An 18335-nucleotide genomic window follows, 5' to 3' on the forward strand; every position below is an offset into this window, starting at 1 on the left:
TTGCTAAAATCCATGTTTTATGTTTAATTAAACCTATATGTAATCAAATGAATATTATTTTATCAATTGGTGAGAACTGTGCTTTAGAATATTCTGGGGCCCTCACCAAATGACTAGAATAATGATTATTACTGTATTTTTATGCAAATAACGCACACCTTCATTTGTTTGTCAGTCGCTTCCTCCCCCCACCCCCCATGAGGTATTTTCTTAGCTCACAATAATTTTTTTACAAGTTGCTATAAAAAAAATTTTCATAGTGCACTTAGGAATATATCTTGCGAGGGGAGGGAGCGGTTGGCAAACAAACATAAATACAGTATACATATTCACACTAAGCCATCTTCTGATCATTCTATCATATTGCATTTTGGCTGGTTATCAGGCCATTGGTTCTCAGCTTCATATCCACCCTTTTAGACTCTGTTTTATAATGCTGGAACTAGGACTCTGAAAACCACATTTCTCCTTTGTCAAGTGACTCCTGTTCCCCTGATGCCATCAAGTCAACTTTGACTCATAGTGACCCTATATGACAGAGTAGAACTGCCCCACAGGGTTTCCAAGGAGCAGCCGGTGGATTCAAACTGCAGACCTTTTGGTTAGCAGCCAAACACTTAACCACTGTACCATCAGGGCTCCTGTTAGGCTCTGCCAATAGATGTCAATAAAAGGAGCTTGCAAGTGTGGAGAAGAAGGGACACTCCTTCCTATTTGCTTTCCATCTCTGTCAGCATGGACCCTGTTAATAGAAACATCCCAGAGTAATGTTTCTTTACCCTGGTAGTAGCAGTTCATTCCAGTAAGCAACAGCCAATTCCAGTTAGTTTTCCCAATACTTGCAGAACCAGTTTCATAACACTCCCTCAGAGACACTAGCACCGGCCAGTCAGGTGTCCTCCTAGAGGTTTAGGGCGTAGATCCACGGGGGCCCCTTTTCAGAGCTCCAGAGGTACCAGGATCAGCCTAGCAACATCCCAGCTCTGCAGGGCATGTCCTCAAGCTATTAAATGTTAATAATTCCAACCCATCCTTGGTTCTACAAGTCCTAGGTGTGAATATTAACATGTTAATATTAATTCTTCTTACAGTAGCTATGTCCATGATACTCTAGTATTTATTCCCTTTTTGTCTTTTTAGTTCTTTAATACCTGGTTAGATATTCTTTATATCTCTACAATATGGATGAACCGTGAAAACATCATGCTAAATGAAAGCAGCCAGTCACAAAGACCATATATTGTATGATTCCATTTATACATTATGTCCAGAAAAGGCAACTCTTTAGAGACAGAAAGTAGACTGGTGGTTGCCTAGGGCCAAGAGGGTTGAGGAATAACTGCTAATGAGTATAGGGTTTCGTTCTGGAATGATAACAATGTTCTAAAATTGACTGTGCTCATGGTTGCATAACTGTGTGAAGATAACTAAAAACCACTGAATTGTATGCTTTAAAATGGTAAATTGTATGGTATGTAAATTATCTCAATAAAGCTGTTATTAAAATAATTGTTTCTATCTGCCATATACTTCTGGTATGAAGTTTTTTCACTATTTTGATAATTTAAAGATAACAGACAGATAACATAATTACGAGTTTCTTAGGGCTTGGTTCTACCTTCTTGCTCATTTCAATGGTCAGAATAGTTTAAGTTTTTGTGGAGATGAGAGAGGGTCACAATGACCACTAGTGTTCTTGCCTTTCCCCTTCTTTGATACTAAATTTCTCCCACAGATTTTCACACATCACCATTAATATTCATCAAGATCACACTCTATTGTTAAAGACATTTCTTTGTTGCAATTTATATTCTGTGGGAATTATGAAAAGACAAATGCTGAGGATTCTTCTAAGAAAAGAATATGTGAAGTTCTTCTTGACAAGTATCTGTGATCACTACCTAGAAATGTTCTTAGACTGAAGGGAAATGATCATAAAAATTTGTTGGCAAAGAATGTAGTGTGTATGTGTGTGTGTTTGTGTGTGTGAGAGAGAGAGAGAGAGCGCATACATAGGAAAGAGAAAACATGCACATGTGCACATTAACATGTAAGTTAAAAATGAAAGTTGATCTGCAGTGATGGAACAATCCTGTATCCTGATGGCAGTGGTGGTTATAAAAATCTTTACGTGGAATCAATTGCAAAGAAACACACACAGACACACACGTGTATATAAAAATTGGTGAAAACTAAACAAGGTCTATAGTCTAGTGTAATTAACAGTACTGTACCAATATTAACATCCTGGTTTTGGTACTGTCCTTCAGTTACATAAGATATCACCACTGGGGAAGCTGGAGGAATGGTTCAAGGGACTTTATGTACTATTTATGCAACTTCCTGTGAATCTGTAATCATTTCAAAATAAAAAAAATTAAATTAAAAAGTAGCAACAACTTTAATAGATAACTGCCCAAAACATGTTAATAGTCAATAAATCACACCTATTAGTAGTACACACAGTTTTTCTGACATTTTTCTCATAACCTAGTATTTCAGACTATGTGAAACTATTGAGAGAATCCTTTGTCATAAGCAGGCTTATTCTGACCCATGTCACAGGACAAACCATTCCTCTATTTCACTATTACCTACCTAGAACAAAGCCAACCTGAATAGCTTTTTCTTTTACTGCAGCATCTGATTCTGCAATATAAGAGCACCGTCTACTGAATGAGTAGGCCAAGACTGAAGCAACTTTCACACCATGATCCATCAAAGCCTGGAAACAATGATGAAGCAAATGTCTGAAATGGGAAAAAAAAAGTTATTTTATAAAAAAAACATTTTTTTGTCCTTTTAAAAAGGGCTAGCTTGGTTTACCCCACATGTCTGTCAGTTTGTAGTACTAAGGTGGCTTGTGTGTTGCTGTGATACTAGAAGGTATGCCACCGATATTTCAAATCCAACAGCGTCACTCATGGTGGACAGGTTTCAGCTGAGCTTCCGGACTAAGACAGACTAGGAAGAAGGACCTGGCGATCTACTTCTAAAAAAACTGGCCAGTGAAAACCTTATGAATAGCAGCAGAACACTGTCTGATACAGTGCCGGAAGATGACCCCTCAGGTTGGAACACACTCAAAAGATGACTGGGCAAGAGCTGCCTCCTCCAACTAGAGTCGACCTTAATGACACGGATGAGTCAAGCTGTCGGGACCTTCATTTGCTGATATGGTGAGACTCAAAATGAGAAGAAACAGCTGCAAACATCTATTAATAATCAGAATGTGAAATGTATGAAGTATGAATCTATGAAAACTGTAAAGTGTCAAAAATGAAATGGAACACATAAAGGTCGATATGCTAGGTATCCGTGAGCTGAAATGCACTGGTATTGGCCATTCTGAATCAGACAATCATATGGTCTACTACGTCAGGAATGACAAAGTGAAGAAGAATAGTGTCCCATTCATCGTCAAAAAAGAACATTTCAAGATCTATCCTGAAGTACACCGCTGTCAGTGAAAGGATACTATCCATACGCCTATAGGAAAACCAGTTAATACAACCCGTTATTCAAATTTATACACCAACCATAATGCCAAAGATGAGGAAACTGAAGATTCTGACCAACTTCTGCAGTTTGAAATTGATCAAACATGCAATCAAGATGCATTCATAACTGCTGGTGATTGGAATGCAAAAGCTGGAAACGAACAAGAAGGATCTGTTATTGAAAAATACTGCCTTGGTGATAGAAATGACGCCAGGGATAGCGTAACAGAATTCTAAGACCAATGACTTATTCATTACAAGAACCTTTCTTCAAAAACATAAATAGCAACTGTACATGTGTACCTCACCAGATGAAAAACAGAGGTTTCAAACCGACTACATCTGTGGAAAGAGATGATGGAAAAGCTCAATATCATCAGTCAGAACAAGGCCAGGGGCCAACAGCAGAACAGACCATCCATTGTTCATATGCAAGTTCAAGCTGAAGCTGAAGAAAATTAAAACAAGTCCACAAGAACCAAAATATGACCTTGAATATATCCCACCTGAATTTAGAGACCATCTTAAGAATAAATTTGAGGCACTGAACACTAATGACCAAAGACCAGACAAGCTGTGGGATGCCATCAAGGACATCACATGTGAAGAAAGCAAAAGGTCATTAAAAAGACAGGGAAAAAAAAAAAGGACAAAATGGAAATCAGAAGAGACTCTAAAAGTTGTTCTTGAATGTACAGTAGCTAAAGCGAATGGAAGAAATGATGAAATAAAAGAGCTGAACAGAAGATTTCAAAGGGCAGCTCGAAAAGACAAAGTAAAGTATTACAACGAAATGTGCAAGGACCTGAAGTTAGAAAACCGAAAGAGAAGAACACACTCACCATTTCTAAAGCTGAAAGAACTGAAGAAAAAATTTAAGCCTCAAGTTGCAAATCTGGAAGACAGCTACCTGGTCAACCCACTGTAAGATATCCGTATTTGTTCCCATTCCAAAGAAAGGTGATTCAACAGCATGAGGAAATTATCAAACAATATCATTAAAATCACATGCAAGTAAATTTTTGCTGAAGATCATTCAAAAGCAGTTGCAGCAGTACAGCCACAGGGAACTGCTAGAAATTCAAGCCACATTCAGAAGAGCATGTGGAGTGAGGGATATCATTGCTGATGCCAAATGGATCTTGGCCGAAAGTAGAGAATATCAGAAAGATATTAACTATGCCAAGGCATTTGACTGTGTGGATCATAACAAATTATGGATAATATTGCAAAGAATGGGAATTCCAGAACACTTAATTGTGCTCATGAGGAACCTGTACATAGACCAAGACGTGGTTATTAAAACAGAACAAGCGGATACTGTATGATTTAAAATCAGGAAAGGTGTGAGTCAGAGTTGTATCCTTTCACCATACTTATTCAATCTGTATGTTGAGCAAATAAACCAAGAATGCTAGACTATATGAAGAAGAACGTGGCAACAGGATTGGTGGAAGACTCATTAACAACCTGTAATATGCAGACGACACAACCTTGCCTGCTGAAAGCAAAGAGGACTTGAAGCACTTACTGATGAAGATCAAAGACTACAGCCTTCAGTAGGGATTGCACCTCAACACAAAGAAAACAAAAATCCTCACAATTGGACCAATAAGCAACATCATGATAAATGGAGAAAATAACGAAGTTGTCAGGATTTCATTTTACTTGGATCCATAATCAACGTCCATGGAAGCAGCCAGTCACAAAAGAGCATATATTGCATAATTCCTATTATATGAAATGTCAAGAGGAGGCAAATATAGACAGAAAGCAGATAAATGGTTGGCAGGAGCTACGAAGAGGGAGGAATAAGGAAGTGACTGCTAATGGGTACAAGGTTTCTTTCTGAGTAGATGAAAATGTTCTGAAATTAGGTGGTGGTGATGATTGCACAACTACATGAATATACTAAAAATCACTAACTGTAGATGTAAAAATTATGAATTTTATAGTATGTGAATTAATTTCAACAAAATAATTTTTAAAAATGAAACTGTAAACAACAGAGCCACTGCTTTGGACAAAGGGAAAAAAGGTCAAATTACATACTTATAGTTTTACAATTAAACACTTACCTAGTGTTATGGACTGAATCATGTCCCCAAAAATCTGTGTTGTAAATCCTACTACACCTCTGGTTATAGTCCTATTTGGGAATAGTTTTCTTTGTTATGTTAATGAGACAGTATTATTGTTGAGTGTGTCTTAAATCAATCTCTTTTGAGCTATAAAAGAGCAGATTAAGCAAGCAACAAAAAGCAGTTGGGGGAAGACAGATGTCACACCACATGAGACCTCCAAGGAACCAAGAAAACAGAAGCTGAAAAGAGACAAGGACTTTCCTCCAGAGCCAACGGAGAGAGAAAGCCTTCCCCTAGAGCTGACACTTAAATCTGGATTTCCAGCCTCCTAAACAGTGAGAAAATAATTTTTTGTTTGTGAAAGCCACCCATTGCTGGTATTTCTGCCATAGCAGCACTAGATAACTAGAACACCGAGGGATTTGGATTTAGTAAGACATAACCTAAGGAGCCCTGGTGGCGCAATGTTAAGTGCTCAGCTGCTAACCTAAAGGTTGGCAGTTTGAATCCACCCAGAGGCTTTGGGGAGGAAAAGACTTGATGATCCGCTCCCATAAAAATTAAAGCCTAGAAAATCCTATGGGGAAGTTCAACTCTGTCACACGGGGTCACTATGAGTTGAAAATCAACTCAATGACACCTAACAACAACAAGAGATAACCTAAGAGATGAAAGAGGTATTCCACTAAAGCTTTACAGTGGCCATGTTTAGAAATGCATAGAGACATTCTAATCCCAGAAATCTAACCTTATCTTTAAAGAATGTTTTCAAAAGCTTTTCTATAGGCTTCGTTTACCAAAATGGAGAAGTTATCTTCTATTATTTTTTTTACAGATTAATTTTAATCAACTAGCCAAGAAGTTTCTCTATAGACTTAGTACACAGGTCACATTTCAAAGTTATCCCTGACCAATGAAATCATTGCATTGGTTTACTTGTTTATTATCTTACCATCCCTCTCTAAAATACAAACTCCATGAGGAAAGGACTTTGTAGAGCTTATTTACTGCCTCAACATCTAGGACAGTGTCTGGCATATACTAGGCATTCAGCAAGTGTTTATTCATTTGTTGAACAAATGAAATAATTTGGCAATATTCATATTAGAAATCAGCAGTATTTTGTGAAACTGTATTTTTATTTTCCAGAAATGTGGGTTAGAAAAAAGTGATAGTTAAGGCAAATTTAGGGAAGAACGCTAAAGTGAACAGTAGATACAAAGGCAGTGGTATCTGTGTGGCTCCTACTACATGATAACAGCTACAGCAGGGAAGATGAATTGGGTCTCCTTTGTTGAACACATAAAGCTAAAACTGCCAGAATATTAACTTCCCAAAGGGGAAGGAGGACGGACGGGGAAGAAGGACAAATTCTCTCTTTTGTCAACAAGCTTATTTGTTTGGACTGCACAATTACCATAACAATATTTTTACTACATTCTATATCATACTGGCCGGCACACTGGAGTTGTAAATCTTAAAAACAGTTTCCAAATTCTACTTCTAGGTATGTATCTAACAGATATGCATAACTATGTTTACCGTAAGACATGTACAAGAATATTCACAACAGCACTATTTTTAATAGCTGAAAACTGGACACAGCTCAAATGTTTGAGAATACTGGAATGAGTAAAAAATATATTAACACAATGGAGTACTATACATATACAGCAACGAAAATGAACAAACTTTACATACAACGTGAGTGATACTCGTAAACATACTACTGAGCAAAAAACAGTCAGATACTAAAGAATACATACTGTATGCTTCCATTTATCTAAGGCTCAAAAACAGGCAAAATGAATCTAGTGGTTACCCTAGGAGAGGGAATAGTGACTGGAAGAAGGCAGAACAGAGCTTCTGGGGTTTAGTTACATTTTTTTCCTTTATCTAGGTGCTGGCTACATGAAGGTGCTTATTTTGTGAACGTTCATGTTGTTACAATTAGGGTACTTTTCTGTATGTATGTTATACATTAGTAACAAGTGTACAAAAAAAAAAAAAAAAAAAAAAGGATTAAAGTCCATCACATTAAGTTGATTCCAACTCATAGAGACCTTAGTGCCGAGTAGAACTGGCCCACAGAATTTCCAAGGCGCAGCTGGTGGATTTGAACTGCTAATCTTTTGGTTAGCAGCTGAGCTCTTAACCACTGTGCCACCAGGACTCCAAAAAAAAAAGAAAAAGAAAAAAAAGAATTCACTTCCAAAATGAAAATAACCTAACATACCAGATACATGGAAAAACCAATCTGAAACAACTTCTCAGTGAAACAATTTCATAGACTTATATTGGCACCACACTTATTAAAGGCAAGATTATTTTATCTATCCTAGTAAGAGTTTGGCCGCTAACCAAAACGGTTGGCAGTTCGAATCCACGAGGAGCCCCTTGGAAACCCTATGGGGCAGTTCTACTTTGTCCTAGAAGGTCACTATGAGTTGGAATCGACTCGACGGCAATGGGTTTTATTAATTATACAACGAATTAGTGAAAAAAAAAAAAAAAAAAAGTGCTACTTGAAAATGAAAATGAATTTACCTTTTATCCAAAGCTCTCAATACTTTAGCAAAAACTTCCAACTCACAAAATTCACTGCCCAGCTGACACAGGCGTCCCTGTTGGTAAAGCTAAAATAAAAAATGAATGAAAAAAAAAAAGATTTGTTAACTTAATATCTACTTTAATTATAATATAATACTAGTATTCAAAGTCAGTATGATTACACACTAATATCAGGAAAGATGCTAATACTAAAGGAAAGTTAACTAAACCAAAAAAACCAAACCCACTGCCATTGAGTCGACCCTACAGGACAGAGTAGAACTGTCCTGTAGGGTTTCCAAGGCTGTAATCTTTACCGAAGCAGACTGTCACATCTTTTTCCCATGGAGCGCCTGGCAGGTTCGAGCTGCCAATCTTTCAGTCAACAGTCAAGCGCTTAACCACTGTGTCACCAAGGCTCCCAGGAAAGTTAACAAACTCTTACAATTCATTTAAAAACATTTTAACAGTTGTATGTAAATTATTATGAATTAATATCTATAAAACACTTAGAACAATGTCTGGTGCATGGTAAATACAAAGTATGAGTTGGAATCCACTTGACGGCAAAAGGTTTGGTTTGGTTTTTATATAATTATTTGTTTGTTGAAAAAATAAACATAAAAAGTTATATTTAAGAAACATTTTAAATAGTTGTTAACCTTTTTATTCCTTAAATAAAACCAGATAGTAAATGCAGAACATGTCTACAGCTATCCAAGTTGGCAGGGTTTCTAACCATGCCACCATTATTTATTCTTTTTGCTCGACTAATTATAACTGCTATTTAAAAAAACACTTAAACAAATATGTTGAACATTTATCCCAAATAACATATGCACATTGTTAAAAAGAGGCAAATACTACTGTCCTTTTTCTTCTGTCTCAATTTCACCAAATACTTTTAAATTTATATAAACTATATAAATAAAGCAGTACCTTAGAAGGCAGGAATTTTACTACATTCGCTTTATAAGTACTTAACATTCAGCTGATAAGAACATGGGTTTCAGAAAAAGGACGAGGTCTAGAGTTCATTCTCCAAACGGGCTAGGTTAACTACTTTGCACAATGAACACATACTACAAACTAAGTCAGTCAGCATACTCTGGGGTATAAATCTCTAGTTACAATGGAGGCCAAGTAAAATTAGGTAGATATGTATGTACAAATCCATAACTACGGCTAGAACAAAATCCAGAACAACTGCTGGGGGGAGAAGACTACCATATGCTCTGGAAGGTGAGGCAGAAACATTATTTTCAAATGATGGTTGGACATTCCTAAGGAATTGCCTTTTTGCAGTGAAAAAAGATTTGCTATTCTTAGAAATGACTCCATGTTTTCTGCTGCAGAAAAACAAGAGTTTCTGGGAACGTATACAGTAAAATGCACCACTGTTATCACTGTTGTATTTATTAACCAATACAGAATAACTCGGGGAAAATAAAGGTAGAATTTATGGCCAAATCCTGTTTGTGGGCTTAACAATGTGATAAATTTCTGATTTGGGGCAGAAGAACAAACACAGTGATCAAGATAATTACACTCACATACTGTAAAAACACTATAAGATAAAAAACATAGCTTATGAATCATTATCAGCAAACTTAAAGAGCAGAATTTTTTATTAGGAGAAATAAAAACAAGTTGTACAACTACTCTGTATTCACTAGTAAAGCAAAAACAATTAAATTCTATTGTATGTGTTCTGTAACTCATAAACTCACCGTCTTCATGGTTGCTTCTGACTCACAGCAACCTTGTGGAACAGAGTAGAACTGCTCCATAGGTTTCCAAGGCTGGAAATCTTTATAGAAGCAGACTGCTGCATCTTTGACTCACAGAGCAGCTGGTGGATTCAAATTGCTGACCTTCTCGGTTAGCAGTCGAGCACTTTAACCACTGTGCAACCAGGGCTCCTCACTACAGCTCATAAATGACTGAAAATTGATGTATCCTACTATACAGTATTTGAAAATAGGATTTAAGAAAGTTGCTGCCTTAAAGTTTTAAACTTTCTGAACTATGCCCTAAGTAATAAACCTCTGCATTTTTTCTTTACACAACTGTTTATGTTCTGCTGTGTTATATTTTCAACAACAAAATAACTGGAAAAAAAAAAGTTCACATTTAAATTGGGGGAGTGGTAATGATTTAATGGTTTCAACCCACCCTTACCAAGTTTATCTAAAACATGCAAATTAACTAAGAACTATGAACTAATGGGGATCTACTTCGGAAGATCAGCCAATGAAATCCCTTATGCACTGAATTGTACATGTGAAGATTGTTGAAATGGCAAATGTTTTGTTACATATGTATTTATCACAATAAAAAAAATTAAAAAAAAAAAACCTATCTATCAAAATGGCCCAATCTGAACCAATCGTGGGGATGGTGCAAGGGGTCAACGTGAGTCAGGGGCGACTCCACGGCAGCTACCAAAAACAACATGAACTGATGGGATTTTGGATACCAACTTGAAATAAAAACAGCATCTATTTCTTACAGAGATGTTATATGCGTCAGGCCTTGTTCTAAATGCTTTTCAGTAAGTAACTTGTTCTCTCCTTTTACATATGAGGAAACTGAGATACATACAATTAAATGACCTGCTCAAAACCACACAAATAAGAAGCGGCAGATCAGGAAACTGACCCCATGCAGTCTGTCCTTAAATTAATGTTCTTAACCACTTCACTATATTGCCTCTTGAAAATAACACCGTATCAGAAAATAAGAGAGTTTAAGAGGGTGATTTTTATTCTTTTGATAGAAACTAGAAGATTTCAATCCTAATCCCTTCATATATTTGTATATTTTATGAAGTAGAGCTTAGAGGAAAGGAACCTGAGGGTCTAGGTTTCTTGGTAATGATTCTCACATCCAGCTTTTAAAGCATGATTTAAACCCAAACACTGACAACACCAAACGCTGGCGAGGATATGGAGGAACAGGAACTCGCATTCATTGCTGGTAGACTGCAAAATGGTACAGCCACTCTAGAAGACAGTCTGGCAGTTTCTTACAAAATTAAACTTAGTCTTGCCATTCAATCTAACAATTGCACTCCTAGGGATTTACCCAAGTGAGATGAAAATGTATGTGCACATAAAAACCTACACACGAATGTTTACATAAGTTTTATTCATAGTTGCCAAAAACTGGAAACAACCAATTTTTTGTCTTTCAATAGGTAAATGAGTAAACAAACTGTGGTACATACAATGGAGTATAATTCAGCAATAAAAAGAAATGAGCTATCAAGCCACGAAAAGACACAGAGGAACCTTTAAATGCATACTGCTAAGTGAAAGACGCCAGTCAGGAACAGCTACATACTGTACGATTCCAAATATATAACATTCTGGAAAAGACGAAACTATAGAAAACAGTGAAAAAAAAAACCAGTGGTTGTTAGGGGTCCTGAGGGAGGAAGGTGGGATGAATAGGTGGAGCACTGGGCATTTTTAGAGCAGTGAAACTATTTTATTTAATACCGTAATGGTGTATACATGACGTTAAGCTTTTGTTAAAACCCATAGGACTGTTCAACACAAAGAGTGAACCATAATGTCAACTATGGACTTCAGGTAATAATAATGTATCAATATGGTTCATCAACTGTAACAAATTTACCAAAGGAATGCAAGATGTTAATGAGAAACCATGTGCAGGGAGGAGGGGTAAATCAGAACTCTGTACTTGCTGCACAATTTTTCTGTAAACCTAAAACTTCTCTAAAAAATAAACTCTACTTAAAAAAAATAAACTAAAACCCAAACCTGTTGCCACTGAGTTGATTCCAACTCACAGCAACCCTACAGGACAGAGTAGAACTGTCCCATACGGTTTTCAAGGAGCAGCTGGTGAATTCGAACAGTCGACCTTTTAGTTAACAGCCGTAGCTCTCAAACACTGTGCCACTAGGGCCCCAAAATAAAATAAAGGCATGATTTATTTTTAGCTAATTATTATGGTGTTTAATACTACACTCTGCGTCTACAGAATAATAAGGCTACTAAAGAGCTATATAGACTACTTTTAGCTGTTGGTAGCTTAAAGAGAATAAAGAAAAACAAATTTATTTTCAGAAGTAGGTAAATTACCTCCTGCCAGATATGAAAACATAAAATAAGAATACGATTAAAACAAAATTGTACAGGTATAAAGATAAACCAATCAATGCAACAAAATGCAAACTTCAAAAACAGACCTCAGTATATGTAAAAGGGGGTATTCTAAAATTATTGAGGGGAGGAAAAAAAAAAAACTAAGAAAAAGTGCACAAAAACTGAGAAACAAAATAAGATGACTACCTGATTGTCAGGGATTGAATTGCGTCCCCCAAAAATGTCTGTCGGCTTGACTGGGTCATGATTCCCAGTAGTGTACGACTGGGTAATCTGATGTGACTTCCTTAGGTGTTGTAAAGTCTATCACTATGATGAGGTTACATGTGATCCCCTTCTGTGTTGTAAACTCTATCACTATGATGAGATTATATTGATGATGTCTACAAGATTAGATAGTGTCTTAATCCAATCTCTTTTGAGATATAAAAGAAAGAAGCGAGCAGAGACACATGGGAACCTCATACCACCTAGAAAGCAGTGCTGTGAGCAGAGTGTGTCCTTTGGACCTGAGGTTCCTGCACAAAGAAGCTCCCAGACCAAGGAAAGACTGATGCATCACAAGGACCTTTCTCCAAAGCTGCGAGAAAGAGACAGAGCATTCTCCTGGAGCTGATGCCCTGAATTTGGACTTGTGGTCTACTGGACTGTGAGAGAATAAACTTCTCTTTGTAAAGCCATCCACTTGTGGTATTTCTGTAGGGCAGCACTAGATCACTAAGACACTGATAAAAAATTCCAGAATTATCCAAGTTTTAAATTAAAAAAAAAAAAGAAAACATAGCAGTATTACAAGCCACCTGGTAACACTGCCTTTCTAAACATTACAACACAGGCCAAAATCATAAAGGAAGAGATAAAAACCTAAAATGTCCATGAATATAAAACACTATAGACAGAAGCAGAATGAAATGTTAACAGGGTAAAATGTTAGAATCACACATCTAAGAGTTAATATCTTCAATACACAAAGGGGTCTTTTAAACCAATAAAAAATAGATGAACATTTTGATGATAAGGAAAAGAGCTTTTGGGAACTAAAAGTAAAAAAAAAAAAGAAAAAAGAAAACTGAAGGCAACTACTGCCAGGGCTTTTGGGTAACACTAACACTTCTGAAAAAAGTCTGGAATGATATTCAATAAAATATTTCTATAGCTATGGAATTTACAGCTCAAATCTTTCATCTCCACTGCCATCTCCATCTTTCACCTGGATTACTACAAAGGTATAGTAGAACTGGTCTCTCCATTACCATCAATCCTGTCTCCCTCTCTAATCAACTGTCCACACAGCAGCCAGAACCAACTTTTTAAAAAGTAAATCATAGCCATTTCCCTGTCAAAAACCTTTTTCAATAGCACCCCCAATGCACTTAGAACATAACCTAAAATCTTTCATGTGGCCTACACAAGGTCCTAAAAGTCATCTGACCCCTGCCTACCTTTCTGACCTGACTTCTTAACATTCTTCCTCCCTGTTTTCTACATTCCAACCACATGGCTTGCTTTGAAGCTCTATCCCACTTCATGGTTGTTGCACACATAAGGCTGCTGCCTCTACATGAAGCACTGGTACGTACCATCATTCTTTGCCTGATAAATCTGTAACCTAAAGGTCTCAAAGTCACTTCGTCATACAGAACTTCCCAATTACCCAATCGAAATTCTGTTCCCTGTTATACTTTCTCATGACATCCTGTATTTTTCCCCAATAGCAGCATCAAGACATGCATGCGTGCATTCACTTCAGTGATCATTTGTTAAATATATGCTGCTCCACTACACTCTATACTCTATGAGGTGACCATAACCACCACTATTTCCCCAATACCTAGGACAGTGCCTAGCACTAGATATACATTCGATATTTTCTAAATGAATAACCCAAATTGATAGCTATCTACTTGGAATGGAACCCTGAGCCTTAGAAGTAACAAAAAATTCAAGACACAGACTCTACTCTGGAAACAACAATTAGAGAATCAAGCATCTAGTATTCTTATCCTATCATTATTTATTAAAACTACCCAAATTCATCTATTCAGTTAAATTGACACTGAAGCAAAAACTCCAATTTCACAGTTACTTATTGTCTCCTCAACCACATCGTTAGCATCTTAAAGAGAAACATTTAATATGCAGTCTTATGCCCCTTCTTCACAGTACTCTCTATACAACAGGTCAAACAATAAACTCTAAGAACAAATCTGAGTGCAAACCTCATGAGCTAAAGTCATGAAGAACATCAAGTACCAGTCCCTAGTGGAACACAGCAACCTTAAATTTTTACTTATGAGAAAATGATTAAGAACAAACTCTGAATACTAGCTGCTTCAAATTTATAGATAAAAATAGGTGTTTCCTATTTTAACATCTGATCTTTTTACCAAGTACCCTGGCATATTCATTACATGAAACTCTTAGCTTACCGAACCTGTTATGTCTTTGTGGTTTTCACATCAGAGGCAAAAATACTATAGCTAAAAAAAATTCTACTTACTTGTTTTCATTTACTTAATAAATATCAGGAACATTTGTGTAAGGCATTGTGCTAAAGAGTAGGAATACTAAGTAAGAATTATTCTCTGATCTCAAAAAATTTACAATCTAGCAGAGCAGAAAAATAATTTTACACGTGATATGAGGGATGCAGGCAGAGTGCCTTTGTTGTTGTTAGCTGCCATCAAGTCAGCTCTAACTCATGGTGATCTTATGCCTAACAGTACAAAACACTGCCCAGACCTGTGCCATCTTCATGATCGCTGGTATGTTTGAATTCATTGTTATGCCTTAGGAACACAAAAGAAAACTCACTCCAAAGAAGAACTGAGTTTTGAAAAGGAATGAAAGTAAAGCTTCTAGCAATATGACAGCACTGACACAGATGAAAACCTTCCAGCACCTTCCAAACACAGCTGAAAAAAATATCACAAAATACTTTTTGTATAGCTGAGTTTGAAACCAAGAGCAGAAACTCCACAGCTGCCTAAATTAAGACACAAATGCAAAAACGGCTACAAAGAAAGAACAGAATAGTTTATACCTCTGAATGGTTGGGGACTGGCATAGCGATGACCTGACAGGAGTCCAAGCAGCAGATACAGTAAGGAAAGGGACCTGGACCTGAACTACCTCCCTAAAGCCAGGAATAACAAAGGTCTAAAATGCCTCCCACAGCAAAAAGTCTGTGAAAAAATACAACCTCTGGCCTAGGACACTTGTGAATGTGCAGTTCAAATTCAAACTACCTAGACGATTTACAAGGAGTCCTGGTGGCACCATGGTTAAGCACTCAGCTGTTAACAGAAAGTTCAGTGGTTCGATCCCACCAACTGCTCCACAAAAGAAAAGACCTGGCAATCTGCTCCTGTAAAGATAAGAGTCTAGGAAACCCTTTGGGGCAGCTCTACTCTGTCATATAGGGTTGGTATGAGTCAGAATCAACTTGACAGCAAGCACAACAACAGATGACTTACAGACCCCCAGACCCAGAAACTAGCATTAGTAACTGGTCCGAGACTAGTAAAACCCATGAAGTCCCTATCTGTTGCTGTTGCTGTTAGGTACTGTAGAGCCAGTTCCGACTCATAGCAACCTCATGTAAAACAGAACAAAACACTGCCTGGTCCTGTACCATTCTCACAATCCTTACTATGTTTGAGCTCACTGTTGCAGCCACTGTGTCAATCCACCTTGCTGAGAGTCTTCCTCTCTTTCGCAGACCCTCTATACTTTACCAATCCTGATGTTCTTCTCCAGGGACAGGTCCCTCCCGATAACATGTCCAAAATATGTGAGATGAAATCTGGCCACCCTCACTTCTGAAGAAAATTCTCCTCAGAAGCTTCTTTCAAGACAGATTTGTTCTTTCTTCTGACAGTCCACGGTATAGTCACTATTCTTCACCAACACCATAATTCAAAGGCATCAGTTCTTCTTCCTTAGTCACTGTCCAGCTTTCACTTGCATATGAGGCAACTAGAAATACCATGGCTTAGGTCAGGTGCACTTTAGTCCTCAAAGTGACATCTTTGCTTTTGAACACTTTAAAGACATCTTTTGCAGCAGATTTGCCCAATTCAATACGTTGTTTGTTTTTTTGATGCTACCTCCATGGTCACTGATTGTGGATCCAAGTAAAATGAAATCCATGACAACTTCAATATTTTTTCCATTTACCAGGATGTTGCTTATTGGTCCACTTGTGAGGATTTTTGTTTTATGTTGAGGTGCAATCCATACTGAAGGCTGTAGTCTTTGATCTTTAACAGTAAGCGCTTGAAGTTTTCTTCACTTTCAGCAAGCAAGGTTGTGTCATCTGTGTATCACAGGTTGTTAATGAGTCTTCCTCCAATCTTGATGCCCCATTCTTCTTCATTTAGCCCATCTTCTCGGATTATTTGCTCAACATATTAGATTAAGTATGGTGGAAGGATACAACCCTGACGCATGCCCTTCCTGATTTTAAAACACGTAGTATCCCCTCGTTCTATTCAAACGACTACCTCTTGGTCTGTGTACAGGTTCTGCATGAGCACAATTAAGTATTCTGAAATTCCCATTCTTTGCAATGTTATCCATAATTTGTTATGATCCACACAACCAAATCCCTTTGCACAGTCAGTAAAACACAGGTAAATATCTTTCTGGTATTCTCTGCTCTCAGCCAAGATCCATCTGACATCAGCAATGATATTCCTCGTTCCACGTCCTCTTCTGAATCTGGCTTAAATTTCTGGCAATTTCCTGTGGATGTACTGCTGCAACCATTTTTGAATGATCTTCAGCAAAATTTTACTTACGTGTGATATTAAAGATATTGTTCAATAATTTCTGCATTCTGTAGGATCACCTTTCTTTGAAATTGGTACAAATATGGATCTCTTCTAGTCGGTGGGCCAAGTAGCTGTCTTCCAAATTCTTGGCATAGATGAGTGAGCGCTTCCAGCACTGCATCCATTTGTTGAAACATCTCAATTAATATTCTATCAATTCCTGAAGCCTTGTTTTTCACCAATGCCTTGGACTTCTTCCATCAATACCATCAGTTCTTGATCATATGTTACCTCCTGAAATGGCTGAATGTCGACCAATTCTTTCTGGTACCATAAGTGTGTAATTTCTTCCATCTTCTTTTGATGCTTCCTGTGTCGTACAATATTTTGTCCTTAAAATCCTTCAAAATTGCAACTCAGGGCTTGATTTTTTCCTTCAGTTCTTTCAGCTTGAGAAACACCGAGCGTGTTCTTCCCTTTTGGTTTTCTAACTCCAGGTCTTTGCACATTTCATTATAATACTTTACTATATCTTCTTGAGATGCCTTTTTAAATCTTCTGTTCAGCTCTTTTACTGCATCATTTCTTCCATTTGCTTTAGCTGCTCTACGTTCAAGAGCAAGTTTCAGAGTCTCTTGACATCCATTTTGTTCTTTTCTTTCTTTCCTGTCTTTTAAATGATCTTTTGCTTTGTTCATGTACGTCCTTGATGTCATCCCAGAATCGTGTGGTCTTCAGTTATTAACGTTCAATGCGTCAAATGTATTCGTAAGATGGTCTCTAAGTCCCTACATAGGCAAATGCAAAACACCTAGAAGGAGTGATTAAATGTTTTATATCTCAATCAGCAAAATCTAGACTGTAGGAAACTGCAGAATCTACAAAACAAAGGGTTCAGTTTCTTCAACAAATAAATTGAAAGAAGAAGAAAACAGACATAGAGAGAGAATCTATAGATCAAGAGAGACTTAAGAGATGTATCAACCAAGGAAAGTGTAGAACTTATTTGAATCTTGATCCAAACAAACTCTAAATATATACATATGTTTGACATTTAAGACTACTGAAAATTTGAACAATAAAAAAATACTTTTATCATGGAAGCCCCATAGACACATCCAAACTCCCTGAGGGACTGAATTGCTGGGCGGAGGGCTCTGGGGACCATGGTCTCGGGGAACATCTAGCTCAGCTGGCATGACACAGCTTATAAAAACAATGCTCTACATTCTACCTTGGTGAGTCGTGTCTGGGGTCTTAAAAGCCCGTGAGCGGCCATCTAAGATACTC

General features: G+C 37.3%; 1 protein-coding gene across 1 annotated transcript in view; it reads right to left on the bottom strand.

Annotated features, from left to right (window-relative positions):
• The window catches only part of APPBP2 (amyloid beta precursor protein binding protein 2), a 66827-nt gene that overhangs the window by 36852 nt on the left and 11640 nt on the right, over positions 1-18335 (bottom strand). Inside the window, exons 2-3 of the mRNA XM_004377841.3 lie at positions 8132-8220; positions 2599-2750 (exon numbers count right to left, since the gene is read on the bottom strand). Coding sequence (XP_004377898.1) covers positions 2599-2750; positions 8132-8220 — 241 coding nt within the window. The remainder of the gene's footprint in view (positions 1-2598; positions 2751-8131; positions 8221-18335) is intronic.

This window comes from Trichechus manatus, unplaced genomic scaffold, assembly GCF_000243295.1.
Source record: "Trichechus manatus latirostris isolate Lorelei unplaced genomic scaffold, TriManLat1.0 scaffold00054, whole genome shotgun sequence".
Lineage (NCBI taxonomy): Eukaryota > Metazoa > Chordata > Mammalia > Sirenia > Trichechidae > Trichechus > Trichechus manatus.